Source organism: Mesoplodon mirus, assembly GCF_964341445.2.
Source record: "Mesoplodon mirus genome assembly, chromosome: 12".
Lineage (NCBI taxonomy): Eukaryota > Metazoa > Chordata > Mammalia > Artiodactyla > Ziphiidae > Mesoplodon > Mesoplodon mirus.
The window spans coordinates 83,602,121-83,629,210 of NC_138988.1; the positions used below are offsets into that span (position 1 = coordinate 83,602,121).

General features: G+C 55.2%; 2 protein-coding genes and 1 long non-coding RNA gene across 9 annotated transcripts in view; 1 reads left to right on the forward strand and 2 right to left on the reverse strand.

Annotated features, from left to right (window-relative positions):
• Window positions 1-46: 46 nt before the first annotated feature.
• On the reverse strand, window positions 47-5,798 carry GTF2H4 (general transcription factor IIH subunit 4). 2 transcript variants are annotated; one of them, XM_082639327.1, is made up of 14 exons: window positions 5,622-5,798; window positions 4,843-4,985; window positions 4,483-4,587; window positions 3,997-4,128; window positions 3,631-3,727; window positions 3,449-3,537; window positions 3,124-3,235; window positions 2,930-2,998; window positions 2,437-2,520; window positions 2,060-2,192; window positions 1,753-1,883; window positions 1,059-1,106; window positions 807-885; window positions 47-339 (listed from the first exon to the last, which is right to left on the reverse strand). In XM_082639327.1, the coding sequence occupies exons 2-14, from the start codon at window positions 4,980-4,982 to the stop codon at window positions 167-169; spliced, it is 1,392 nt and encodes a 463-aa protein (XP_082495453.1). In that variant the 5' UTR covers window positions 4,983-4,985; window positions 5,622-5,798; the 3' UTR covers window positions 47-166. The 2 variants fall into 2 exon arrangements, with proteins under 2 accessions (XP_082495453.1, XP_082495454.1); XM_082639328.1 differs by lacking the exons at window positions 4,483-4,587; window positions 4,843-4,985; window positions 5,622-5,798 and having other exon boundaries at window positions 4,001-4,018.
• A 143-nt stretch (window positions 5,799-5,941) lies between these two features.
• The window catches only part of LOC309814021, an 86,497-nt gene continuing 65,348 nt past the window's right edge, over window positions 5,942-27,090 (forward strand). The window contains exons 1-3 of the long non-coding RNA XR_014295588.1: window positions 5,942-6,265; window positions 6,497-6,607; window positions 17,008-17,069. This is a non-coding gene — a long non-coding RNA (uncharacterized lncRNA). The remainder of the gene's footprint in view (window positions 6,266-6,496; window positions 6,608-17,007; window positions 17,070-27,090) is intronic.
• DDR1 (discoidin domain receptor tyrosine kinase 1) lies at window positions 10,858-25,969 on the reverse strand. 6 transcript variants are annotated; one of them, XM_082639318.1, is made up of 20 exons: window positions 25,883-25,969; window positions 24,572-24,748; window positions 23,559-23,637; window positions 21,688-21,817; window positions 21,495-21,597; window positions 21,065-21,293; window positions 19,594-19,741; window positions 19,226-19,334; window positions 18,558-18,744; window positions 18,202-18,448; window positions 17,556-17,651; window positions 17,287-17,438; window positions 16,234-16,399; window positions 15,428-15,538; window positions 14,111-14,355; window positions 13,813-13,940; window positions 13,390-13,605; window positions 12,689-12,923; window positions 11,965-12,114; window positions 10,858-11,852 (listed from the first exon to the last, which is right to left on the reverse strand). In XM_082639318.1, exons 3-20 carry the CDS (start codon window positions 23,607-23,609, stop codon window positions 11,712-11,714), a joined length of 2,844 nt encoding a protein of 947 aa, XP_082495444.1. In that variant the 5' UTR covers window positions 23,610-23,637; window positions 24,572-24,748; window positions 25,883-25,969; the 3' UTR covers window positions 10,858-11,711. The 6 variants fall into 6 exon arrangements, with proteins under 6 accessions (XP_082495444.1, XP_082495445.1, XP_082495447.1 ...); XM_082639319.1 differs by lacking the exon at window positions 25,883-25,969 and adding an exon at window positions 25,303-25,321; XM_082639321.1 differs by lacking the exons at window positions 23,559-23,637; window positions 25,883-25,969 and adding an exon at window positions 24,281-24,400 and having other exon boundaries at window positions 24,572-24,954.

Below are 27,090 nucleotides of genomic sequence, written 5' to 3' on the forward strand. Positions count from 1 at the left end.
CCGCGGAGCGGGGTAGCCTCTCGGGGAGGCGCCGGGGGCTGCATGGTTCACTTTCACAACTTTATTAAACAAGAAGAGTCCCGACGTGTGAATAAAAAAAACTCCTGAGTTCCGAGGCCGCGCCCGCCTCCACGCGGCCCGCCCTCCCGGGTCCGGTCCCCCACTCTCAGGAGCTGTGCTTCTGCCGCTTCCAGAAGCGCTTGACGTCGCCGTGCCCGGCCGGGGTCACCACCATGAGCCGCTTGGCAGAGTTCTCGAACACCAGGACGCCCAGCTCCCGAGCGTGGGCCAGCAGCAGCTCAAAGTCCACTTGCGACAGGAACTGGTTATACAGGACGCCTGGGGTCCGCAGGTCAGGAGCGACGGGGAGAGAGAGAAGGTGAGAACCTGAGGCGCGGAGCCCCTGGGTGGCAGCCTCAGGGCAGCGGTCTGGGCTTGCCATCCACCACGTTTAAATACTAATCTTCTATGTTTGCCTCTTCCAGGGCTCATCCTAACACTAGTGGGATCCAGCCATATTCAGGAAAGCAATATAATACAATAAGAAAACCCATTAATGTTTACCAAAACCAGAGAAATTACTATGAATTATCCCTCCCAATTTCCCTCTTCTAGCTAAATCCAAATTGCACTGATTTGAGACAGTTTATTTACTGCCACCGACTCACCCCAAAATAAAAAGTGCATGCGTTTACCAGCCCATGCAGTAAACAAAAAATAAAATGCATGAATAGCTTTTTCAGTTCATCAAGACTGAATTGTCTTGCTCTGCGATGACCAAGAATCAACCGCCAAAAGCCACTCACCTTCGGTGAACCGGAGTCTGTCCCTTTCCAGCTCCCACAGCCGAATCTGGTCTGTGATGGTGGGGGGCAGCACAGGTGTCTGCAGGGGCAAGGGATGGCTGTAAGATTCAGGAATACTACTCCAGACAACCCTAGCCCTCCACTCATTCCCCAGATTTGGGTGCCCCTTTCTCTTTTCCATCACTTCATCGCCAGGTGCCAAGGGCTGTCAGCCTCCAGCAGCTGTCTGTACCTCCAGTCTCCTGTTTGTACCTGTTTAAGCATCACTGGGTGGGCCCTTGTCCTTAGGAAATGGATGATCTAGGAAAACAGACAAGAACTGGGATCAAGGGCTTAAGAAAGCAAGAAAGCTACCTAAGCTGTCACCTAATGTCACTGAATATCAACTGTTTAAAAACTCGTGGGCACATGCCTGTCAACAGTTCAACCCATCCCAGTTTAGCTGTTGTCCCCAGGTGCTGTTCCCACTGGTGATGTCTGCTACTCCTTCTTTGACACATCTGTCCTTTCCATAGTCTTGTTTTTCGTTTTTTTATCTTTAAAATAACAGCAACTATTATTTTTGAGCACTTACTGCATGGCAGGCTCTGAGCTAAATGCTTTACCTTTATTTCACTGAATCCTTCCAACAGCCCTATGAGGTGAGAACTCTCATTATTTCCATTTTCCAGATGAGGAAACTGAGACTCAGAGAAGAGAAACAACTAGGCCATCTATGCGTCTAGGAAGTGGTGGTGTCCTTCTTCCGTGTCTTTTCCCCTCGACGGTCTACCTATTCCCACACCTAGAGCCTTGATTTCTCGTGTGCCTGATGCTCAAACGTAGACAACTCACCACCACCTACTGTAACAGACCCCATGCTAGCCTTCCATGAGGTGACCACCCTGTACCCCACAGGCCAGGTGCAGCCTTTCTTCCCACCTGCACCTTCCCCAAGAGGCGATACCTGTTGGGCTGTGATGCCACTAGCAATGGCCTGCTGCACACTCTCCCGGGTCACCTGTGCCACCACCATGTTGGGGAAGCGATAGAGCATCTCAGAGAAAAGGGCAATGAGGGCGATCTGCAGCTCCGACTCTGACCCGAGGATAGGAAGCGAGGATTAGGAGGCTCCTCTACACCCAGAGCTCAAGCCTCAGCTCTGTAAACCACCCAGTTTACATGACCAGAAACTGGCCGTCCCTCCTCCTTCTTTCCCCTTCCCCACTCCCCTCCCCAGCCTGCTCTCCCAGGGGCCCTCTGTCCAGCCTCACCCGTGTAGGCATACAGCCGGTAATTGGTTTCCACGACAATGAACCCAGGCTGATGCGCAGTGCCCCCAGCCCCAGAAACACCTGACGAGAGATTGATGGCCAGTCGCGTGGGGTAGTAACGCCGAGATTTCCTCTGGAAAGGAGAAGGGAAAGGCAATAGGCCCTCTCTCCGGCGTCACTGCCCTTCATCTTCCTCCTCAGACATTATAGATTCCTTCCAGTGCACAGAACCTCAACTCCCAATTTCTCTCCCGAGGGACCCAAGCATTCAGTCCTGGCAACTGCTTCCTGCCTCCCGAGACCCCACTCCTTTTTAAGGCCAAGGCACCATACCACCCTGCCTCTTCCCTAGAAGCCATGTATCTGGGTGCTCATACCTTCCTCTGGAAAACAAGCCCAAACTCACGCAGATGTTGCAGGAAGTTCAACAGAGAATCACTCATACCTTCCACAGAGTAATCCTAGGGAAGAGAGATGGCCAGCTGGGGTCCAAAACACATCTCATTCTCCCTTTCCCAACCCCATACACACACTCCCTCTTTTCCCATCTTTGTTCATTCTTTTTTTTTTTTTTTGCTGTACGCGGGCCTCTCACCGTTGCGGCCTCTCCCGTTGCGGAGCACAGGCTCCGGACACACAGGCTCCGCGGCCATGGCTCGCGGGCCCAGCCGCTCCACGGCATGTGGGATCTTCCGGGATCGGGGCACGAACCCGTGTCCCCTGCATCGGCAGGCGGACTCTCAACCACTGCGCCACCAGGGAAGCCCCCTTTGTTCATTCTTATCTTTCACTGTATTGCCCCATAACCTCATTTCCCTTTCCCATCTCTCTACTCTTTTCCCATCTTGCCCACCCAAGCCCCCAGCTTACCTTGCCCAGAGTAGAGAAGCTGAGCTGGAAGAGAAAGGAGAGAATCTCCACTAGGTCCATGCCCCGACTCTAGGGAGGAATGGGAGGGAGGAAATGAGGAGAAAAAACCAGGGAACAGAGTCTACGGGCAGCAGTCTCTCAGTGGGTCCTGGGCAGAGCAGAGCATGCCGGCAGGCAGCCCCTGACCTGCTCACCTGCGCTGTCTGCAGATACTGTAACATAAAGTACCAGAGCTGGGCCGGGGTGTCCAGCAACAGGAACTGGAAGCCGGCAGAGGTGATGCAGGGCGGCTCTCCAGGTTCAGCACTAGAGACAGAGAGGGCCCATGGCAGAGGTGTGCGGAGAAAGGCCACCATCCCACCTGTGTGATCACATTTTTTTGGTTTATCTCTGGCCGTACTCTGCTCAGCTCTCCTTTTACAGTCAACCCTCTGCAATCCTGACCCGATGTGTACACTCAGTTTAGCAGGGACCCAAGCAGATGGCAAAACAGAGCCGCTGTGCCTCTGGCTTCCTCACCTCTTCATGAGCCCAGCCTGGCTAAGGAGCTGAGCCAAGTCCTGGCTGACGGCTGCGCTGGGGGATCCCACCATGAAGTGCAGGACCACCTGAGGAACGGAAGAGAACAGAGTCGGATGCCTCTAAAGGCCGTGGGAAGTAGGAGCACAAGCAGAGACACACACAGAATCCCAAGTCCTCACCTCCCATCGCTCCTCGGCATACTTGTCAAGTGAGGGGACATCCCGGGCATGCTTGTCTGGTCCCAGCTGACTTGTGTCATCAGACCAGGCCTTGCCCCTATGCCAGGACGGTTGAGAGTGAGGAACCCTGCCTGTGTTCCCCACCCACCCTTCTGCCCTCTTTCCACTTTCGTCCCTAGGGGCCATGAGTGGGAGACATTTCCTACACCATGTAGCTATGTCTGGTCCAACTTATTCCTAAAGGAGCTTCCAAAGTGGAGCCCACAAGCTTCCAGAGAGGCCCCCTCAGGAGCTTCCCCTCCAGCAGTTTAGTGAGCAGTTTAATCACTATTTCCCCTGCCTAGCTTAGGAAAAGATGTGACATACCCACCCAGAAGGGCAATGCGGAGGTTTTGGCGGAATATGGGGTTGAGGATGAGGCCCTGGAGACCACCAGGGAGCAGCTGGGTGTGCCAGATACGGAGGCCGCTCAGCAGCCCCGTGCTTTCCTCCTGAGCTCTGGAACAGAAGCAGAGAGGTGAGGGGGATGTCTGGAGAACAGAAAGAAGGAGGCCCATAAAGGCTTCCATTTCTGCCTGTTCTGAACTGGTGATCTTTGGAACACTTTCACAGAGTAAGATCAGTGTCTTCTTAAGGCAAATTTCTTTACTGTAACACCTACCAGAGCCTTCTTACAGACCTCACAACTCTCCAAGAGGCAAAATACAGTAAACGGAATTTCCCAAAACTTGCTTAATTACAAGTTTTGTGGTGTTCCCATCAATATTTCCTGGAAGTGTCCCAAGAACGGGAGTTTGGGAAACCTGGCTATTGAGAAATTTGTATCTGACTGAGAATGCCGGAGACACTCACTTGCTGAATTCCTTCTTCACCCACAGGGCTACAGCAGCTTGCGGCAAAGGCTGCTCCAGAAAGAGCATCCGCATCACCCAGTTCTTAGCCAAAGGTGGGAGCTCCCTGTAAGGCAGGAGAGGGAAACTGTTAATATCAGAGCTGCCTGAGAACTGCATCCCTGCTCTCAATGGCCTCAAACACCTCACCTCACCCCACACACTTTGACCAGTCTTGCTGCCCCCACTACCTCCATCTGGTTTGGCACACTTCAATCTCCAAGCCCACCAGGGCCAAGCTTCTACCCACGAGAACTTATTGCAGTCTGCAGGCCTTATTACATTTCCCCACCATGGTCCCTGCCATGAAGGGGGTCCTCACCTGAAGACAGCCAGACAGGTGGCAGGGTGCCCATACAATCGGTCCAATACCCCAGGGCTTAGGCTCCCTAGGAATTCCTGCAGGTTCCTGCATTGTAGGTGTGCTCGATTCAGTCCACCCCTGGAAGGGGTGCTCTCCATCACCTGAGAGGTGCAAGTGTTAGCGTTCCCCCACAGTCCATGCCAGTGTTGCCCCTCACCTTTCTCACTCTGGCTCCAGAGCCACTGGCCCCCACAAAAACGCACCTTTTCTATGGTTTCCTTTTTCATGTCACTCATCTCCTCTTGTTTCTCCCAAACCTGACCAACCTCCCCTCTTTCCTGCCTCCTCGCCCCACTGCTGGCCTCAACTCCAGTCTTCTCTAAATTTCTAGATGGCAGAATTGTTAACTGTCCCATATTTGCAAACTCTGTATTTCAATGACTGGTCTCATCTTTACCTAAGCAGTGACAAAGAGACTTGTTGGAGCCCAACCCTCTCTCCCTTCTACCTCTCCTGGTCTGAGCAGCCTATAAGCTCCAAATCTGTCCGTTCTTCCCATCTATTTCTTGGCCCCATTTCTCCTGCTGGGCACAGCAATAACTACCTTACCCCTCCATGTCTCCCAAATCCAGTTCCACCTCTTTCCTCTTCCCGCCCCCAAGACTACTTCACCCCATTCAGCCTGACCCACACCGCTTGATCTCCTAACTTGTCCCCTACTTTCCTCCCAGTCCTCGCCTCTCATTCAACGCTCTCCCTTATTACCTCCGCCACCGCTTCTCTCCCAGCCCCCTTACCACTCAGTGTCGATCCTCCCTCGTGCACTCCAAGTCTCGTCGCTTAAACGGAGCCAATGTCTCTCATTGGCTCCGGGGAATAGGGAAAAGGATGGCGGAAAATGAGAGAAAAAAATGGGAAAGGGACGAAGGATTTCACCGACAGGAGACCAGAGTGGAGGATTCAGAAAAGAAGGGAAGGAGTGGAGAAGCAGGGAGGACAAGAATCAGCGCTGCGCTCGCCCGCCGCAGGGCATACTGGGAATTGGAGTCTTGTCTTTCCCCACCCGGGAGCAAGCTGAAGCGCGTCTGACTACAACTCCCAAAAGGCACCGCGGGGAAGCCTAGAGGGGAGAGGCTGGCTTTTACTTGAGAGTCAGCGGCACCAGAGGTTGGGCCCCTTTGTTTCGCGTAGCTCTCCACCCTCTCGGCCAATGGCAAATCTAACCGACCTGAGCTGGAGTAGGGACGCTGGGAGTAGAAATGCCCTGAGAGCTTCCTGGCGGAGGCGCAGAAAAGACGTGGTGGTGAGGCGCTTGGGTTTGGAGACGCACGAAACTGGGTTCTTTGAGCTCAGTTGCTCCCCGTGAAATCGGAATAATGCACTTTCCAGAGCATTTTCTCGAATTAGGAGTTAATTCGATCCAGTGCGCCTTCCTCGGCACGTAAGTACTCAATAAATCTTAATTGTCACGTCCTCCATGCTTCCACCCACCTCCCCACCTCCCGTTTAATTAGAAGATTCTAATAAATGCAGTTTTAAAAAGAAACCAATTGGTCTGATTTGATTTATGAAACTACTGCGGGGTAAGGGAAGGGAACGTCTTCAGCCAAAGCCAGAGCTACACGTTTCCCCACATTCCTATAAGGCAAGTTTTGTTATTCCCACTTTGCAGACTAGAAGACGGAAGCTCAATGAGATTAAGAAATTTGCCCACGGTCAGACAGCTAGAAAGTGCCCGAACTGGGAGTTGAAGTTCATTTGCCAGTGACCAGGAATCAAAATGGTAAGAACTAAGACTTTGTTATACTTTGTAGCCCACCCATGCTTGTTTTGTTGTTCGGTTTCTTTAGCAATGTTTAAAATCCTCAAAGAATGACACAAAACTGACAAAGCTTCCTTATGGCAAACGTTGAGTAAGGTTAAAAGACAAATTACAATCTGGGAAGAAATATTTGATAAAATAGACAAAATACAAACAGCCCTTATAAAGCAATAAGAAAAAGAAACAGGGCTTCCCTGGTGGCGCAGTGGTTGAGAGTCCGCCTGCCGATGCAGGGGACACGGGTTCATGCCCCGGTCTGGGAAGATCCCACATGCCGCGGAGCGGCTGGGCGCGTGAGCCACGGCCGTTGAGCCTGCGCGTCCGGAGCCTGTGCCCTGCAACGGGAGAGGCCACAACAGTGAGAGGCCCACATACCGCAAAAAAAAAAAAAAAAAAAAAAGAAAAATAAAAGAAAAAGAAACAACACAGTAGAAATATTAAGAAATAACAGGCAATAAACAGAAGAAATACAAGTACCTTGTAACCAAATGAAGAAACTCTCAACTTCATTCTTTTTTTTTTTTTTTTTTTCTGTATGCGGGCCTCTCACTGTTGTGGCCTCTCCAGTTGCCGAACACAGGCTCCGGACGCGCAGGCTCAGCGGCCGTGGCTCACGGGCCCAGCCGCTCCACGGCATATGGGATCTTCCCAGACCGGGGCACGAACCCGCGTCCCCTGCATCGGCAGGCGGACTCTCAACCACTGTGCCACCAGGGAAGCCCTCAACTTCATTCTTAATTAAGGAAAAGTAAATTAAAGAAATAATAAAAAGTCCAATTAGAAAAAAAAAAAAGGATCGACAACCTCATTGTTGGCTTGAGTATACATGAGCACGTAACCATACTCATTTTTTTTTTCATACTCATATTTATGTGGAGGGTTGACATAGGCACACCTTTCTAAGGGTAAGTTGGTGGTATGTACCAGTGATTTTAATGTAATTACCCTTTGACTTAGCAACTCCCCCATTAAGAAAGTAGCATACTGAAATTCTGCCACATGGGTACAAAGATATACATACAAAGATGGTTACTGAAGTGTGTTCGTTGTTGTAGCATGAAAACAATGGAAACAGTTCAAATGTCCATCACCGGGAGCTGGTTAGATAAAATGTGGGTCATTGCAATGTAGAATACTGGGCAACGCTTGCAGAGGAGGTTACTGTCTGCACACTGGCCTGAGCTATGTACCACCTATCATGACAGGGACAAGAGCAGATTACAAAATGGCATACCTAATCCAGTGCCATCTGTAAAAGAAGCTTTTATGTGTGTGTTAAACTCAAATAGGCCATATACTCCATTTTGACTAGAGCAAGCAAGGGGGAGCTGGGCAGACTGGTCACAGTTCCCTACAGTGTAGGGAAAACTAGGGCTACACTGTCCAGAACAGGAGCTGCTAGTCACCTGTGGCTATTTAAATTTAAATTAACTGAAATAAAATTTTCAATTCAGTTCCTTGGTCACATTAGCCCCATTTCAAATACTCAACAGCTACATGTGGCTAGTGGCTACCTATTGGACAGTGCAGATATAGACCATTTCCATGATCACAGAGTTCTCTTGGAGAGCCCTGCCCTAAGGGATGCAAGGTGTCTGATGTCAGGCTGAGCGCAGGCTGAGTTCCTGGAGCTGGCCTTCAGAAAGAAAATCAGCCTGGGCTCGTAGGAGCTGAGATTGTGGAAAGAGCTCCCTGACATAGGGCTATCCGCCCTGTGCTTGAAAACGTCCTATGTTGGGTAATGGAGAGCTCATGCCCTCCTCCCCTCGGGTAGCATCCTGGAGAGAAAGAACAGAGCCAGGAGCTAACGGGCCTGTTTTCCACCAGCTTCTCCATTTCCCGGCTGTGCTGCCTCGGGCATGTTGCTAACCTAACGAGAGGTTTTCTTCTCTGTGAAATGGCAATAAGTTTTAACTACTTCCTGTGTTGTATTAAATAAGATACAATATGTAATAAGTATAGTACCTGGCACAGAGAGGGTGCTCAGTAAATAGCATCATCATTTTATAAAAAACCAGCCAGGGCTTCCCTGGTGGCGCAGTGGTTGAGAGTCCGCCTGCCGATGCAGGGGACACGGATTCGTGCCCCGGTCCAGGAGGATCTCACATGCCGCGGAGCAGCTAGGCCCGTGAGCCATGGCCGTTGAGCCTGCGCATCCGGAGCCTGTGCGCCACAACGGGAGAGGCCACAACAGTGAGAGGCCCGCGTACCGCAAAAAAAAAAAAAAAAAAAAAAAAAACCCAGCCAAACAAAAAACATGTAAATTTGCACCTGTAGTAGGTCCTACAAAGAAGAGAGTCATGTGCTCAGAGAGCATCAAGGGCATTTGACCTGGTCGGGCAAGTCAGGGAAGGTTGCTGAAGGACCAGCAGGAGTTAACAAGGCAAAAACAGCAGGGAATTATGTCCCAGGTGGAGGAACAGCAAGCTATAAATGCCATGTGGCAGGAAGGACTGAGTCCATTGGAGGGACTGAAAGAAGGCCAGTGGTGCACAAAGGGGGAGGAGGGGCAAACTTGGCCAAGAAGATCTTGTTCATTTTAAGGTCAATGGGAAGCCATTAAAGGGTTTAGAATAAAGGAGTGGGGTCAGATTTGTGTGTTTAAAGATCACACTGGCTGTAGGGCTGTAAACAAACCAGAGAGGAACAGAAACAGATCCTGGGAGACTACTGCAGTGGTCCAAGCAAGATGGAGGTGGCATGTGCTCCGATGGGGATGGAGACAGAAATGATGGATTTAAGGGAAATATAGAATCAAAGGCAACAGAGCTTCTTGATAGACTGGACTTTGGAGGTGAGCGTAAGGGAGAAGGGGTGTCAACAATGATACCCAGGTTTCTGGCTTGCGCAGCTGAGCTGCCATTCACTGAGTCAGAGAACCATGGAGGAGCAGCAGGTTTGAACATGCTGAGACTGAAATTCAAATGAACCCTAGGTGGTTGTGCAGGTCTAGAGCTTAAGAGTTCTAAGCTCAGAAATTTGGGAGTTCTCGGCTCACTGCCATGGCTTCTTTTGCTCACCATTCTGGGTTCTGGCCTCTAAACTATTGTCTTGTCAGTGCTTGTCTTAAATTGTGGGTCACAGTGGTCTGACCTGTGTAGGTTCCAGCAGGACTCAGACCTGTGACCTGGAACCCCAGGGGCCTATCAATACAACCGAAGATTAAATTATCTTTATTGTCATCCTCATTATCCAGTTGGCTCATTTTGTAAATGTCATCAACTGAGACCCCAGGGTCTTTATTTCACATGAACTGCCATCAATATGGGTCTGCCTTTTCCCATACTTGCAACTGATTTTCTTTTTTTTCATTACAACCAAATTTGAACTCTGTTAAATGTTTTCTTGGCAGCTGTGGCTCATCCTTCCAAGCCTCTGAGATAATTTAGGGTCTTGGCTTGGCTCTCAAACAATTCAAACCTATTTGTTATTTGAACACTTGATCAGTCTAATACAGGGATTCTCCTCCTGGGACTTCCAGACCCTGGGGTGCAGGCAGTGGGAGAGGGTTTCCTAGGATTTGGGCAAGAAGAGAATTACATCTCTATTTTTATTAACCTCTAACTGAAATTTAGCGTTTCCTCCAAGTATGAGTAGGAGCAAAACCCCCAGTATATTAGCAGTACCTGTGACTTGTCACTAACAGATACCCACAGCTATTCTCATACCCCACTATAGCTGTAGAAATCTCAGAATATCATTTATGCTCATTACTTTTTGAAAATATCAATAATTATTACACCTGCTACTAGGTCTTATTATTAAATATATTTAAAAGAAGCACATATGTTACTATATCATTTTTTTAACATTTTGGTAAATGCTTTGATTTCCTGTTATATATGTGTAATCATAATTATATATTTTATATATATATGAAATATTTTTAAACGGGTTTTAAAACATAATTCTGAGGAGGAATCAGTAGACCTCTCCACACTGCCAAAGGGGTCCATGGGTCAGACAAGGTTAGGACCGCTGGCCTAATCCACCTCCTTCCAGGTCTCCTGTAGAGCTCCATATTCATGTGGGACCTTAGGTCCCACAGGTGAGGGCCTGGCTTATGCAGAAACAGAACGTTATGCAGGGAAAAACACATGTTAGGAAATGGAATGGGAAGAAGAGGGAAAAAGAGGGGAAGGAAGAAAGGAAATGGGTTTGGGGGAGCAGGAAGCAGATTTCACCAAAACCCCAAGAAACCCACTCGTAGCTGTGGAAAACTCAACCTTTATTATTACCTGCCTAGTGCAGGGGATTAAAATAGCATTGAGCTAGATCCATATATTAGTGTAAAAATCTGTGTCTCTCCCCCCCCAAAAATGTACAAACCCCAAGTGATTATAGAAAAACCAATGTGGCAGCTACCATAGAGATGTCCAACCCCAGGGCCACGGGCCATTGCTCTCTTTCCCCCCTAATCCCAATACTTATTCCACAGAAACATACAGGCTTAGAGAAGTTCTACCTACAACAGGGCAGGTGGGAAGTGGGGAGGCTGGGGGGCACAGGGATCACCCCCAAGTCCAGTGTTTCATAGGATGGAGGAGGGAGGCCAAAGCTGAGAGCAATCCCAGGAGGAGGCACAAGGGAACCCCTTTCTCCCTTTCTTGTCCTCCTCACTCCCCAGATTCTCAGCCAGTGGGGTCCAGTGTGTGACGGAGAGAGAGAGAGAGGCTGGGGGCAACAGCCTTCTCTCCAGGTACCAGTGTTGTCCAGGGGGGCCCAGGTGCTCCAATGGGCCAGGTCCAGTGTCTGCCCTGTATTTTCTCCCACCTCCCCCAAGAGATGGCTAGAGGAGGTCAGAGAGGATCCCATCCACAGGGCCAGCTGGGTGGGTGGCAGGGGCTTCTAAGAGAGGAGCAGGAAGGGGGCATGAGAGTGTATCTGGGGAAGGGAGGGCGTCAGCTCCCGGGCAGGCCCAGCCCACCTTCAGCCACGCTGCCTCTCTCAGAGGTGAAGGGCAGTCAGGAGGGGGAACGGAGTGGGGTGCGCTTAGCTCCTCTTGTTTAGCGCCGCTGGCCTCCCCTGAATCCTCCCTGAGGGAGGGGCGGCTGGGTGTTGTGATTCACACTGTGTTGAGCGCATCTTCTGCCAGGAACCGATGCAGTTGGGAAAAGGGTGGTCGCTGCTCAGGCTCCCGGCTCCAGCACCGAAGCATCAGCTCATACAGGCCCAGTGGGCAGGCCGGGGGCCGGGACAGGTACACCTGCATTGTGGCAGTGTGGATGAAAGGCAGGCAAATGTTCTTTAGTCCCCAGGATGACAGGCTCTGGCCCTCCTGGACCTCCAGACCCATCTTCCCTCCCCTCTGCTCTGACCTGCCGGCCCTGGTCCCGGAAGAACTCCCCCGCGTTCTCGATGACTTGCTCATCGGTGAGCTGCCCAAAGGGCTGGGCCCTGCAGAGCATCAGCACCTCCCACAGGGTCACCCCAAAGGCCCACACATCACTGGCAGTCGTGAACTTCCCCTGGTGCATGGATAAGGCAACAGAGGCAGAGAATGGCATCAGTCAACAGAGACCCTCCTCCTCTCCCCACTGGGACCCCACATCCACTCAGCATCATCCTCACACCCACTTGACTCCCTCCCAACCCCCGGCGGTCCACCCTCCTTAGCTGGCCCTCTTTCCCACTAAGCCTGCTCCTCTCCTCTGGCTCTGCCTTCTTTCTTGTGCTCTAGTCCTCTCCTCAACTCTTCCCGTTTCTACCCATCCTTCCCCCCATTTTCTGCTCCTGACTCTCCCAACTCATCGCCTTCTATCTCTAGCCTCCTTATCTCTCTTTCTCTCTGCTACCCTGACTTCATCTCTCACACTCGCTCTTGGCTCCTGGACCCTTTCCAGTCACACCATAACTCTCTGCTTTCTCCAGTCCCTTGAGCCAGAGGGAACCTTATAGAGCATTGGTCTAAACCCTCATTTCAGAGATGAGGAGAACTGCAGTCCAGGGAAGGAAAGTGACTGAACGAGATCCCAGAGCTTAAGTGGCAGTCAGTGCTCCCCTAACTGCCCCTCCCTTCCCGCCTCTCTCAGGGCCTCTCACCATGAGGATGCACTCCCAGGCCATCCACCGGATGGGCAGCACCGCCCGGCCCTGCACACGATAATAGTCCCCGGCGTAGAGGTTCCGGCTCATGCCAAAGTCGGCGATTTTGATGGTGAAATTTTCCCCAACCAGGCAGTTCCTTGTGGCCAAGTCCCGATGCACAAAGTTGAGTGTGGCCAGATAGCGCATGCCCGAGGCAATCTGGGCCGCCACATGCAGCAGCATCGGGTAGCTGAGTGTGGAAGCCGACAACAGCGGGTCATAGGGGCAGCCCTAGACTCGTCCCCACCTCACAGATTCCTGGGAGATGAAGGAGAGCCCTCTCCCCAGGACTGGGTTACCCCTCCTCCTGGTGCGGAGATGGAAAGCCCTGGTGGAGGCCAGCGGGTAGATGCCCACTCAACCTTTCTTTAGCTCATCCGACCCCAGGGAGCTACCGCTTTTGTTATGCTCCACAATCTGGACTCAGGGACAGTGAGGGTGAGAGAGCGCAGGGAAGTTCCTGACAGGGTCCAAGTCCCTTCACCACCCTCATTGTCGTAATCTCCAGCCTTTCTGCCCCTCAAGTTCTAGATGAACGTGGCCACGTGTGTCTCATGCCAGGCCCCCTCCCAGAACCTCTACCTGCCTGCCCACCCCATGTTCCCCCTTTCCCTCTAAGCTGGAGTGAGGGGAGCAGAGGAGACCCCCTTGTGTACCTGATGGTGGGCCCCTGGGCCGCCTCCCCATCTCTGTCCTCCTCCACCGCCTTGTCCTCTAGCTGGTGGGCACTGAGGAACTGGTTGAGGTCGCCATTCTCCATGTAATCAGTTATCATGCAGAGGGGGTCATCCTGCACACACACGCCCAGGAGCCGGATGATGTTTGGGTCCTTTAGCCTCGACATGATCTTCACCTCCTTCAGGAAATCATTCCTGGAGAAGCAAGGAGAAGGTGGTGGGATGCCAAGGGGCCGACCTGCAGCTTCCCTCCAGCTCCCACAAACCACTGCCCCACTCCCCGACCTCTAATCACTAGTCCCCAGACACTCCCCCACTGTTGGTCTCCACCATGTTTCCCTCTAGATCGCTCCCCTCTCTTCATGCCCCCCACTTCTTCCAGATGCCATCCCTGGTCCTCACCTGGCATTCTTGGTGGCATCTGGCCGTAGGATCTTGACAGCTACCAGTAAAGGGTGTTCCTTGCGCACACTAAGGGGGAAATCAAGACTGACCAGATCTTGAGGGTTCTCTACCTCACACAGGTGCACCTGGAGAAAGAAGGTGATTTGGTAGGGGGTCACAAGGTTCACCAAGGAGACATGGTCGATTGGGACAACACAGATGATGGTTTCCCAGCCAAGGGGGATGTCTGGGCATGGCATGAAGAGAGGCAGAGAGAGGCAGACACTGCTGATGGCTGGGCAGGAATCCTTCTTACCTCCCCAAACTGGCCCTCGCCAAGCTTCTCCTTGAAGCGGAGCCTCGACCGAGGGAAATCCACTCTGGGGGGCCCATCCCCAGCTGCCCCTGGGGGCAGCGCAGGCACAGCATAGGTGTTGCCTCCAGTGACACCCTGCAGGGTGACAATGTCAGCCTCGGCATAATGGGGGACGCTGTTCTGGGGAGGTGGGGGCAGAAGCGGGGCACCCGGCTTCTCCGGCTCCATGTAGTCCCCACTGCAGGCTGCAGGATGAGGGAAAAGAAGACAGGACGAGGCATCAGGAACAGCCCCCGAGAGCCACGGTTCTCCACACCCCCGTCTCCCAGAGGCGCCCCGTCTCCCAGGTGGGTGAGAGACTGGGTCTACCCTCCTCCTTGGTATTCCACCCGCCAGCCTCAAAACAGAGAAGGCGTTGGCATGGGATAAGAGCTGCTACAGAGCTTTCAAGGCAGTGGAAATGGTTGAGCAAAGAATGTCATAAAGTCTTGTTCTCTAGGGATCCCAGCACAGTCCAAGACCATGAAAGAAGTCTTGACTGCAAGTGGAATTCCTCTACCCACCATTGGAAGAAGGATGGTCCCAGCCATCCGGTGACCCTCCAATTTCCAAACCCATGACCCACTCACCCCCAGCCACTGCCATTCACGTAGCTGTTCTACCGGTTGCTTTCATCCTTTCATCCTCCCTGCCATGGTTACCCAAGCCCTCCCTGACCCAACACACCAAGCTCAAAGACAAGCGGAGACAGGGGCACACAGAGGGAGAGGAAAACAGTTCCTCACAGCCTGCGCAACATGGAGTCTACAGACAGAGGAGAGGAAGCAGAGCTGTCGCCCCTTGGCCCTGGGGGAGGGGTGACGAGAAGAAGGTAACACAGAAGAGAAGAGCAGACAGGAAGGGCGGGGGCGTGAGCCGAGAGCGGACATGTGGGGGGAGGGGGCAGGCACTGCGGGAGAGGCCCTCCTTGCAGCTCTAGAGAGAGGGGAGAGTGAAGGAAGGGCTGTAAGAGAGCCTGGAGCCACCATAGCAACCTCCTCTCTGGCTCTGGAGAGCTCAAGAGATGGGGTGGAACAGGAGGAGGGGAACAGAGCTGAGAACCAGGGAGCTTTCTACTCCTCAGCTCAAGGGGGAGGCCTTAAAAAGGAGCAAGCAGCAGCAGAGGAGAGCTAAGGGCACAAGAGCTTCCTCCGTGGGAGCTCAGGAGAGCAGAAGAGGCCACAGTGGGGAGAGGAGGGAGTGCAAGGTGTGAGGACTTTTCCCTGCCCCAGTAGAGGTACGGGGAGCCTGGCGGAGACTAGGGGCAGAGGGGCTTACCCTGGGTGTTGGTGGGTTTGGCCCAGGCGGGTGTGGGGGGGCCCGGGCCTCGAGGGGGGCGGGCGTAAGTGGCCAGAAGGAGACGGTAGGCTGGATTGGAGAGCAGCAACGCTGTCGGGAGAAGGAGGGGGGGAAACACGGGGAAGGGATGAGACTCAAGGCTAGACAGACAGGGAGACACAGAATAGGGCAAGACTAGGGCTGATGAGAAGGAATGTACTAAGAGACAGAAATGGAATAAAACAAGCATCTGGAGAGTGCTGGATAACTGGATGGTTAGGTGATAGATGGACGAACAGATGATGGATGGATGATGAATGATTGGATGGATGGCTAGTGAATGCATGGATAGATGATGGATGGACAAACAGATGATGGATGGATGCATGGTTGATGAATGGATGACGGATGGACGTATGAATATATATGGATGGATGAACAAACGGATGAATGATGAATGGATATATAAATATAGGTAGATGGATGGAATGAACATGGTGAGTCTAGGAGAGAGGAGAGGAGCCAGAAAGACACAATGAGAGGGCACAACAGAGATGAGAGAGGGAAGTGTGTGGGACACAGAAACAGGATGAGAGCACTGAGGACTGAGTAATGCATGGAAGACTCCTGAGGGAGATTATATGGTAAGGACATGGAGTAATATAGAAGGCTCTGACCAGGGACACAGAAATAAGAAAATGAGTTGAAACTGGGGAAGACAGTAAAAGAAAGGAATGGTAAAGGAGAGGAAAAAGGATACACTGAGAAGACAGGCAGAGGTGGGACTGGAACAAGGAAGGTCTTACCAGAGCCGTTGGGGACACTGGGAGCAGAGTGGGGCGGATTCCCACGAGGCCGGGGCTCCTGGTAAGGGGGTGGTTCTCGAGGGCCTGGGCAGTTGTTGATGAGGATGGTGTCCCCAGGGACAGAGAGGTGAACCGTCAGCTCCTCTTCTAACACCCGACGCTCGGCCTTGTCATGGGGAACGGGAACTATTAAGCGCAGCTACCGCTCCGCGCGCACTTCCCAGCTCTTGGTTAAATCCTACACCCATGTTCCCTCCTTCGGTCCTCACAAAGTCCTGTAGTCGTACGTACTACGAACTCATCTCTCAGGTAAAGACAGACTCAAGGGCATTCAAGTGGGTTCCCTGATGTCCCACAATGGGATTCCCACCCGAATCCTACCAGTCCATAACTATTAACTGTTACGCGTATCCCCACCACTGGACTCTGGCCTGGAAGACGTGGGCTTAGGAGTGTGCCGCACTTCTTCCAGTCGCTCCGCTAGCTCCACCCGCCACCTTCTCCCGCTGGGCTCCTGCCCCAAGAGGTCGATCAGTGTGGACTGCATCAACGGGCTGGGTCTGGGTTGGCCAGATAGGAGGCCCAGCAGGAGTTTGGAGGGCAGACAGGAAGTGAGGTCAGGGTGTTCATTCTCCCAGCCCCTCCCTAAGGGATGGACCCAGGTGAGCTGCATCCTGGAACCAAAGTGAATTGCCCCTCTCAGGCGCCCTCTCCACACACTCCTCCTAGATTCCTCCCGCGTTCCAGTAACTGCCTCCTTCTCTCACCCCACAGACCCAGGGATGGTAGCAGCTCTGCACTGACCAGGCCTGGGGAACTGCACTGCTTCTCGTGACGTACGTACACCCTGCCCACATCTTTCTACGTGGTCTCCTTGCTAAGCCTCCCTCAAATTATTCTCATCCGACCGTGCTCTATGGTCCCTGCTGGATCCTAACTAACGCAGGAGTCCCGACACACGCTGGCCTCACTCTCCACACCCACATCCTGCCCATCCCTCCCCAGGCTGCCCCACCCCCAGTAGCCCAAGGGTCCCCACCCCACTCTGCCCACCTTGTTGAGGAGCTTGCGCCAGTGCAGCCGCCACAGCATGAGGGCGATGATGAGCAGCAGCAGCAGGATGATGGCCACCAGGCAGCCAATGAGGATGGCGGTCGGGCTCCCCTCGGCTTTGGCCACAGGCTGCTGGCCCCTGGGCTCCAGCTCTGGTGGAGGCAGAAGGGTCAGGACCACGGGAGGCTTCCCACCCAGGCTGAGGGGGCCCAGGGAGGACGGGTGACACAGGACCCACACGCCCTGGCAGGGGCCCCAGGGCAGCTCACCCAAGCTGCTGAAGTTGGTGGGAGGTGGGCCGGGTGGCCACCAGGGGGCTGGTGCGAAGGTGCCCCCCAAAGCCAGGGAGGAGTCATTCACAACATCTGGGGAGAAGGAAGAACAAAGGGGAGGTCAGATAGGGAGGAGGCGACCAAAGGGAGGCACACATGCATGAGACCGAGGGAATTCTATTATTGGGTGGGGAGTGGGAGCAGGGCTGATACTCAGTGTATGTACCAACCAACCAGAATAGGTGGTGGGACAGGATCCTGGAGGGTCCTGGACGGTTGTGGCGGTGCTGGATGTTAATCTTTTAGTTGCTGGATTGTGGGGAGAAGCGGGACTCCTGAGGAGAGCCCAGGGTTGTGATCCTGGCTGTCAGGAGGCTTAGAGAAGAGGCTATTTCTCAACCAGCACAGAATATTTCAATATTTTAACAACCACACTGTCATACTGCTCAACATCAGTCGTGAGTGAGGGGCTCATAAATGAAAGACGGAGACAGGCAGGGGGAAAGGGGGAGGGAAGTGTTCAAATTACTTAGGGCAGCCTTCCTTGTAAAGTCTCACTGGTGCCGGGAGTGGTTATTCGAGGGCACTATGGGTTAGTAATTAATCCCAGAGGCTGGGAACTGGGCAGAGACCAGGGGCTTACCAGAGATGAAGGAGATTTCGCTGAAGAGTAACCACGGCCCAGCAAAGAGGAAGCGACACTGCAGAAAGCGGCCCACTCGGCCGCCCAGGGGTACTGACACAGTCCGGGCTCTGGGGTCCCCCAGGCTGCCCCCCAGGGCATGGCGCACGGGCTCCCCCTCCCAGGCCATGGCAGGGCCCCTCTTGAAGCGACACTCCACCCCGCCAGGCAGGCGGGCTCCCAGCGTGTGCATGTTGTTACAGTGGACCTGGGGGAGGGAAGGAAGGACACAAGGTCAAGTCCAGGAGAGCCCGAGCGAGCACCCCAGGGCACTCACCCTGGTCTCAGAGCCCTCCCTGGGAGCTGGCCGCACTTACCTGCATGGCTTGGAAGGTCCTCAGCCGGTCAAACTCAAACTCCATCTCCACGTAGCCGCTGGGGAAGCTGTGATTGCTCCATCCCACATAGTCATAGCCTGGCCAGACCCGCAGCTCCTGGCTCTTCCTAAAGTCATCCAGCCCCACCACGCCATCTGCCAGCTGGCCCAGACCTCCGTACTGCAGCCTGGAGAGGAGGGGAGCCAAGGAAGGGGTTGGAAGAGAAGAAGGTGTCACTTATCTGGGTGCTCTACAGCCCCCACCCTCCAGTGGCCTGGCCAGCGTAGCCCAGCAACCCCCCACCCCTGCCCCAACCTCACACAGCCCTCTCTTACCCCCACCCAGGACTCTCTAGGGCACCTTGAAGTCACATGCTATACAAAGGCACCGCCTCTAAGGGACACTGCTCAACCTATGATGTATTTATTGTGACAATTTGCAACAGATTTAAGTGTCTTAGCAGAGGCAGGCCTCTCTCTAATTCGCACAAAGTGTCACATTAGCTGGTGGTCACCTTGCTATCCCTCAATCCTGGTCCTGTCCCTTGAGCCCCACCTAAGCCATCGCTCTCTGCAGTTCTTCCCTCTCACTGCCCAGACAACCCCCCCCGCCACTCCATCCACTCTCCCACCCCAGGCTCCGTGTCCTGCGGGACCCGCTTCTTTCACCCGCCAATGGTGTGTGTGGTGTGTCCATCGTAGGTGGAGTCGTTGAGGTGCACGGCCTCAGATAAGTACATCGTCTGCCCCACAGGGGCCATGTAAGACAGGAGTCCATCTGGGGCAGGGGGAGGAGGGGCGTTAGGGGCACGGAGCCTCCATCCCCCACCCCTGCATCAGGCCTGGGCAGGTTTCAGGTCCCTCTCTCGTACCCCTCCACAGGCCACTGGCATGGAGGAGGCAATGCTGGCCAGTCCCCTCCTCACTCAGAGTGACAGATTCCCAACAGGAGAGAGGATCCTGGATGCCCCTCTCCCCCATTCCCACTCCCCAGTCCCCAGGACAGGAATGAATCCTCAGGGGTCTGAATGACTCACCCTTCCAGAGGCAGCCATAGAGCTCCACCCGTAGACAGACGCTCATGACTCGGTCCGCCCGGGGATAGAAGCGAACCAGTCGGGCCACCATGGGGGGCCCAAGGTCCTTCAGCACCACTCCCCCAGGATCCTCATTACCTAAGATCACCTGTGGGCCAGGACGCAGGGGTGGATGGGGGAGGAAGGCTCCAGATCGGATGTAATTTCCCAGCCACCAGCTGCTCCCTGGCCCAGCCCACAATGGCCACAAAGAGACCCATGAAGGGTGGCACTGAGCACCCAAGGCATGGAGTACAGCCAGGCATTTGTAAGACAAGGGGCTGCAGCAGAGCCCTCTGACACCTCTCCGGGCCTGATGGTCTGTCCTGACCTCTAAGTCTCTCATCCGGTTGTGCCCAGATTCTACCCAGTCCCTCACGGCTCTGCACCCCTGCTCTGGCTTCCCCTCTTCCTTCACCCATTCCCTCTGTTCACTCAGCAGATGCTGGCTGAGCACCCACTCTGCACCAGCCAGGCACATTCCTGGGGGTGAGCATCAGTCCCGCTCCTATAGGACAGTCCAGTAGGAGAAACAGCTGTGACAAACAAGAGGCAGCTGGAGGTGGGGAGTCAGAAAAGGCTCTATGAGGAGGTGATATCTTCGGGGAGAATTGAATGGAGGGAGGAGAGCCTGTGGACAGCTGGGGGAGGAGCCTTCCAGGTACAGAGAACAGCAAGTGAAGGTGTCCTGAGGCTGTGGGGTGAGCCCTAGCATGTACCAGGAACAGCAAGAAAACCAGCATGGCCCGGGTGGAGCGAGAATGGAGAGAGCGGTAAGGGATGTGGACAGAAGCCAGCACAGGCTAAGCTTCTGCACCCACAAAGGGCCTCAGCTTTTGTTCTGGCGGCGAGGAAAGCCAGCAGAGGGCTGTGAGCCGGGTGTGAGGCATCTGCTTTGCATCTTCTCAAGTACCCTAGATGTAGCCTCCAGGTGGAGATTTGACTTCAGGAGAGAAAGAAGCAAGGAGAACAGTTTGGAGACTACTGCATTCATCTAAGCTGGGGATGGTGGGGGCCTGGCCTAGGGGTAGAGGTGGAGGTGGTAAGAAGTGGGCAGATTCAGGAAATATCATGGAGGTGGAACAGACTGGCCTTGCTGATGCTTTGGAAGTAGGAGGTGGGAGAAAAAGAGGAATCAGGGATATCATCTTAGCTTATGGTGGTACCATTTCCTGAGCTGGAGAATGCTGGGGGAGGAGCAGGTCTGGGATGGGAATGGGGCTCAAGTTCAGCTTGAGAAGTTTATGGTAAGTTTGAGATGACCATAATACATCTAGGTAGAAAGTGGTCAGGTTTGCAACACTAAGTGGAGCTCAGGGGAGATGTCCGGGCTAGAGCGGGCGGACACTGCAGAGGCATCAGTGGACAGGTGGTACAGCGGGGGGACAGAGGAGAGCCAGCCTTCCCTGGGCACTGTCCCTGCCAGCCTCACCTCCTGGCCCCAGCGGTCCCTCCAGTCCATCCAGCGGTGGCCATCCCGGGAGTAGCGCAGCCGGTAGCTGGGGGAGAACTCCTTGCCCAGGCCTCCTGCGTGCCGCCCCTGGGTGCCCACCAGCGCCACCAGGTGCAGCCGCCGCAGGTCCACCTGCAGGTACTCCTCCTCCTTGGGAAACACCGGCCCCGCAGGGCACCATGCCCCATCTCCATCGCTGCTTTCCAGCCTGGGAGGGGGCAGGAAGTCACAGGGGACATCTGGCCCTAGGTCTGCCTCTGTCTCCAGTATTTAACACCTGCCCCCCAGTACTGTGGGGGGCTTCATTGGCATCGACCCTCTCAGAAGCCTCTTGGCTTGGGCAGAGGGTTGGAAGGGCAAGTAGAGTCCCCAGGGGTTCCCTCCGGGGCAGCCCAGGTGTGCCAGCTACCTGCTGTGGCGAGCAGCAGTGGAGTCTGACCAGGAGCTGGAAGCAGAGATGTCACCATCCGGGATGGTCCGGTCCTGCATGCCCAGGGCATAGCGGCACTTGGCTGGGTGAACACAGACATACGGAGGGTCAAAGCTCCCAACTCGGTCTCCCAAGCCCCATCCCTCAGGGACCCAAGAGCCAGTCTCCTCACCAGGGTCAAAATGTCCCTTCATGTCAGCATCTCCTGTTGCCACCAAGAGCAGCAGCAGCAGTAGAAATGAGAGGGCCCCTGGCCCCATTGCTCTTGATCCCTTGGGCCTACGGGGGTGGGGGCAACATCTCTGCAGGGGACATAATGAGGGGGGAGGTTAGTTAAAGGGCAGTCAAGGAGACTGGCTCACAGCCAATAATGAAGAGACAGGATGGGCTGCTTTGGGGATAATAGCAGTGAAATAACAACAGTCACTGTTGAACAGCATCAGCTGTATTTTTAGAATGCTTCCCATGTGCCAGACACTGAGCTAAATTCTGGTCCCCTCCCCACCTAGGAGACCAGAATTCTAAGCAAAGTGGGGGACCCCAGCAACCTTCCAATCTCAGTGTCCTCTGTAGCCCCGCTGGCCCCTGACCCAGCAGCCTCAGCCACACCTGGGAGCTTGGGAGAAATGCAGAATCTCAGGTCCCAACCTAGACCTGCTGAATCAGAGTCTGCATTTTAACACAATCACCAGGTGACCGGTGCCTATTAAAGCTTGAGAATCCCTGCTTTTTTTTTCCCTCACTGGGCCCCTGGCAGCTTGCCCCCTGAAAACCATTCCAACTACAACTCCTTATGAACCCAGGTATCTACCCTCCCCAGCCTCAACCCCAGCCCCAGCCCCAGGAAAATCGATCCTGACCTGTCTTCTTCCCAGCAGAGGTCTGCTCTGAGTTCTCCAGGCCCTGGAATCCTTTGGGACCCCTAGTGCCACCCCTCAAACCCTGATCCTCTCTGCCATCAGGTCCAAAGCATTCCATCCCCTCTCCCTGCTCTGCCTTCCCTTCCTAAGACCTCGACATCCTATCCCCCCCAGTTCCCAGTTTCTGAAGGGGACTGCCTCAGAAGGAAGAGCCCAGGGCTGAGGAAAAGGCTGAGTTGCCTTGGAGATGAGGGCGGATCTAAAGACGGGGAAGCCAGGTCACCCCAGGAGGTAGGAGGAGTGGGGGGATACTCCCCCATCCCTTTGTCCTCCTCCAGCTGCTCCCACAATGCTCTAGGGCAGGAATGTAAGAGGCAGCTGAGACCCCACAGCTCCAAAGCAGCAGCTGAGGGGGCTGACTGAGTTATGGGGGGACCCAGGTATCAAAGGAGAGCTGGAACCGGAAGCATCACGCCTGGTCCCCTGGGGGTCTGGGAGCTGGCACAGGGGAGCAAGCTGCCGGAGCCCCAGGCAGCCGGCCTGGAATTCCTGGGTGCTGCTCTCCACCCCCACCTCTCTCGGGAACAGCAGGGCCCTTGTTCCCCTGGGTAACCTTCATGCCTATCCCAGATGAGTCATCAGAGCCAGACGGAGCAAGCAAGAGGAGCCCGGGGCAGACATACAAAGACAGGCAGAAGACAGAAGGCAGGGGGAGACAGGGCGAGAAACACAAAGCAAGAGGTAAACAGAGCAGGCTTCGAAGCGCAGGGCACAGAGCCAAGCAGAGAAACACACAGAGAGACGTCTGGGGCAATCTGTTCTCTGACACCCTGTCACCCCATTTCTCTCCACTGGGTCACAAACACCAAGGACAGGCCCAGAAGACCTACCCCAACCCCACTACAATCAATCAGTCAATCAGGCCCCCCATGTGCTGCCCCTGGGTGCAACAGGAGGCTGGAAGCCAGGGGCTGGAACACTCTGCCACAAGCCCTTCGCCCTCTTCTCCCAACCCCCAACCCTCACCCCAGACAACACCCACACAGCTCTGTACACACGCGCACGCACACACACACACACACAACTGTCTTACAGACTTTCAGAGACAAACACATGTGACATCCTCATAAATCCATTACACACATAGACTCCCCAGCCAAGGCAAACACGGATGGACACTCACGCACACATCACCTCCATCCACACCTCGGCATTCTTTCAAGTTCAATCCCATCACTTAGTTAATAGTCATCTTCAGACACCTGTGAACATGAAATGACAAACATGCTCCTACCATCAGAGGACAGTGTGAAACACACACTCAGGTCCTCAGGCACAGGATCCCAAGAGAACTGGGGCCCACCCCCTAATACTCAAGGTGACCAAGCCAGAGGGAAGTCAAGAGAGTGGGGAACAGAAGGAAACTTGGGTGGCTGGAGTGACAAAAAAAAAAGTCATTTCTCTATTTTCCCATATGCTCAGCTTTCATCACTGTACCACTCAATTCTGGACACACTATGTGCCCTCAGCAACAGTGAGTCTGAGCACCAGACTCTGGCTGAGGGTAGAGGTGCTGGAAAGGAATGTCCAGCCAGCAGGGGACCTGTAGGGTGAAGGCTGGAGAGGAGGGAGTGGGGGAGGGACACTGGGGATGGTGCTCACTGGGCAATGACAGTAACTCCTGGCAGAACCAACTGACCATCCAACCGTGGATGAACGACTGTCACTGGCAGGTTATGGTGTCAGGCCCTCTCTCTGCTGGGCTGAGGCCAGGCTGCCCAACTGGGAGCTGGCTGGATGGAGGCTTAACAGTTAGTAGATGCCCGCAGAGACTGGCCAAGTAGGAGGACAGGCCCACTTCTCCAGGAGGCCGGGAGATGATTCAGTAGGACCACATATGAGCACCTGTCTTCCTGGAGTTCAGTTCCTCCATACTGGGTAAAGGGGGTCCTTCCTCAAGGCTGGAACACACTTTCTCGGAGGTCAGGGGGTCCCCCCCCCATTTTCAGACAGTAAACCAGAGCACTGTGGAGGCGGGCAGGGACAGACTTAGTGGCGCTGGACAACGAAGTCCAGCCCGGGAACATCTTGCCTCCCGGCCAGGCCCTCATCCTTTGGCCACCGCGCGTCCCCGGAGCCCCAGGCCGCCGCCCCCGCCCCTCCGTCCCGCAGGGGTCCTACCGCCGCTCTTCCTACCTCTCATCGCTCTTCACGGCAGACCCCGGCGTCCGACCCCGAGACCCCGAAGCGGGGCCTCCTTGGTGGCGGCGGGGCGCGGGGAGGGGGAGGCGGAGGGAGCCAAGAGCCGGGAGCGGGAGGCGCCGGCGGGGCTCGGGTGTCGGGAGGCGGCTCCCGAGAGCAGCTGTCGGGGGCCTGTTCCGGGGAGAGGAGCCAGGGCTGGGGCGGCTCGGACCCAGGCGCCGCCTCCCCCTCCCTGCTCCCCGCTCCGCCCGCTCGCCGGGCGCTCGGGCCGCTGCCTTCCCTTCCCCCTCCCGGGCTGAACCGGCCCCGCGGCTCCCACGCCCCGCGCCGCCCTCCCGGCCCCGCGCTCCTCTCCGCCCCGCCACGCCCACCCCGCATTCCCCCGCGCGCCCTGGCCTCCCCCAGGTAACCGCGCCACCGTCCCTGCCGCGGGCTCGGCGCTGCGTGCCCATCCCCCTCCAGCCGCTCACGGCCCACCCCCCCAGGATCCCCACAAAGAAGAACGGCCCAAGCAGGTGGCCAAGGGCTAACCACTCAGGGCCTCCCCAACTCCCAGGCCCCACGAGGGGATGGCCCGCCTCCCTACTCCCCCTTTTCTGGGCTCAGTTCCTGGAGAGGGCGGTGAAGGGGAGCAGCCCCAGGGCACAGGGAAGGAGCACGTTCCCACAGGCCCGGCGCCCGGTCCAGCAGCAGGAGTTTGAATGGGGGAAGGGAGCAGGGCTCACCTGTCCAACCTGGCCTCCTAGACCTACTCTCTTCACACCGCCAACCTTGCTTCTCTCTGGCACCCTCTGAGCCTCCGGTCCTCTACACCCCAACCCAGCCGTAGGAACAGACCCCTCTCTCCCAGTCCCTTCCTCTCTCTACTTCCACCTCCAGTTCCTCCCCATAACTCCACAAGGCCCTCCCCAGTCCTCTCAAGGACCTTGGGGTCCAGACTCCGAGGTCCTGGTTCCCCTGGGCTCCCTGCTCAAAGCCCGGGAGTTCTCTTCAGGGCAGCCAGCTCTGCCCTGGTGGGGTCGGAGGGTCTGATCGCTGGCAAGGATAGGCCCGGACAAGGTGAGTGGTGGGGATGAGGAGGAGGATGGGGGGCAAAGAGAAAATCACGCACAGACAAAAAGTAACAGTACACGAGACCCAGAGAAGTTGGGTGCAGAGAGACTAGGTACAAACCCAATGTGAGAGAAAGAGAGCGGGAGAGCTGCTGGGTGAGGTGGGCAGGACAGAAGGGCTGTGGTGGGAGCTGTGCCACCCTGCTCAGCGCTACCTGGGGCCCCACCACCTCTCTCCACACCCCACACCTACCAATCACCTGCAGGGTAAGGTCTCACGCCACTGCAGATCTCTGCCCCATTGCACCTCACAGTAGATAGATAGAAACTCACCCTACGTGCAGTCCCAGACAACAGTCCCAAGAAAGAAACACAAAGTCCCAGACAAGTACACAAAAGCACTGCCAGGAAGAGGCTGGCCCTTGGGAGAGGCCAAGGCACATATGGGCACGTACTCCAACTCACGGGTCAACACACAAACCCTAGGGCGCCCCAACTGCTAAGGGACTCACTAACAGACAGCCCCATGGCCACCCTGAGAATTGCCTCTTCCCATCGTCCCCTCCCACCAAACCCCCAGGGTTCCCCCGGTGCACCTACCCCTCCGGAGAGGGCAGCTGGGGAAGCTGGGCCCGGAGAGGCTGGGCCGGGGGTGGAGCCAAGCCGGGGGTGGGGCCATGGTTTCCCAAGTAACCTCACCTGGGCGGACTCTCAGCCCCTCCTTCCAGGGGCTGTGCTCCCGGGAAGCCCCGGGCAGGCGGCCCGGCTGAGCTGCAGCCAGACCCCTCAGGGAAGGAGGAACAGCCCCTCACACGCCAGTGGGACATTCCACAGCCCAGGCCCACGCTGACCCCGGCCAGGTGGCATGGCTGTGCCAGACAGAGGGGTCGACTGCGGAGAGTATAAGAAACCATAGAATCCTGAAACCCTTGCTCCCTCTTCTCCCCCAGGAGAAATTCCTAGTCGGTGATGCCCACCTCAACCCAGCCCAGAGCTGGAGGAGTGGGAGGGATGCAGGGCTGGGGCCCTGTGGAGTCAAGTGACAGCGGAAAGGGGGCTGGAGCCGGCTGGAATGCCAGGCTCTGAGCCGAGACTCTCAGGGGCCAGAGAGGGAAATCCCAGCCATTCAGGGGCCCCCAGAGTAGTACCAAAGACCTAGTGTATCCAGCCACCCATCCGTGGTCCCCAGAGCCCATCCCGCATCTCCTGAATCACTCACAGCTCCAGAGGGCCCCATGTCCTCCTGAGCCCCCAAAGGACCCTCTACCCCTCTCCCATCCATGTCCTCCAATTCAGGGCTTCCCTCCCCTTCAAGCCAATGGCCTTCTGCTGCCCAGGAAAGAGAGGAGGAACAGCTGAAAAAATGTGAGGAGAGGCATGTAGAAGAGAGCAGCTTCTGGCCTACAGACTACTGGGCCACTACAGGGAAGCCCAGCAGGACCAGTGAGAGAGGATGGGCTA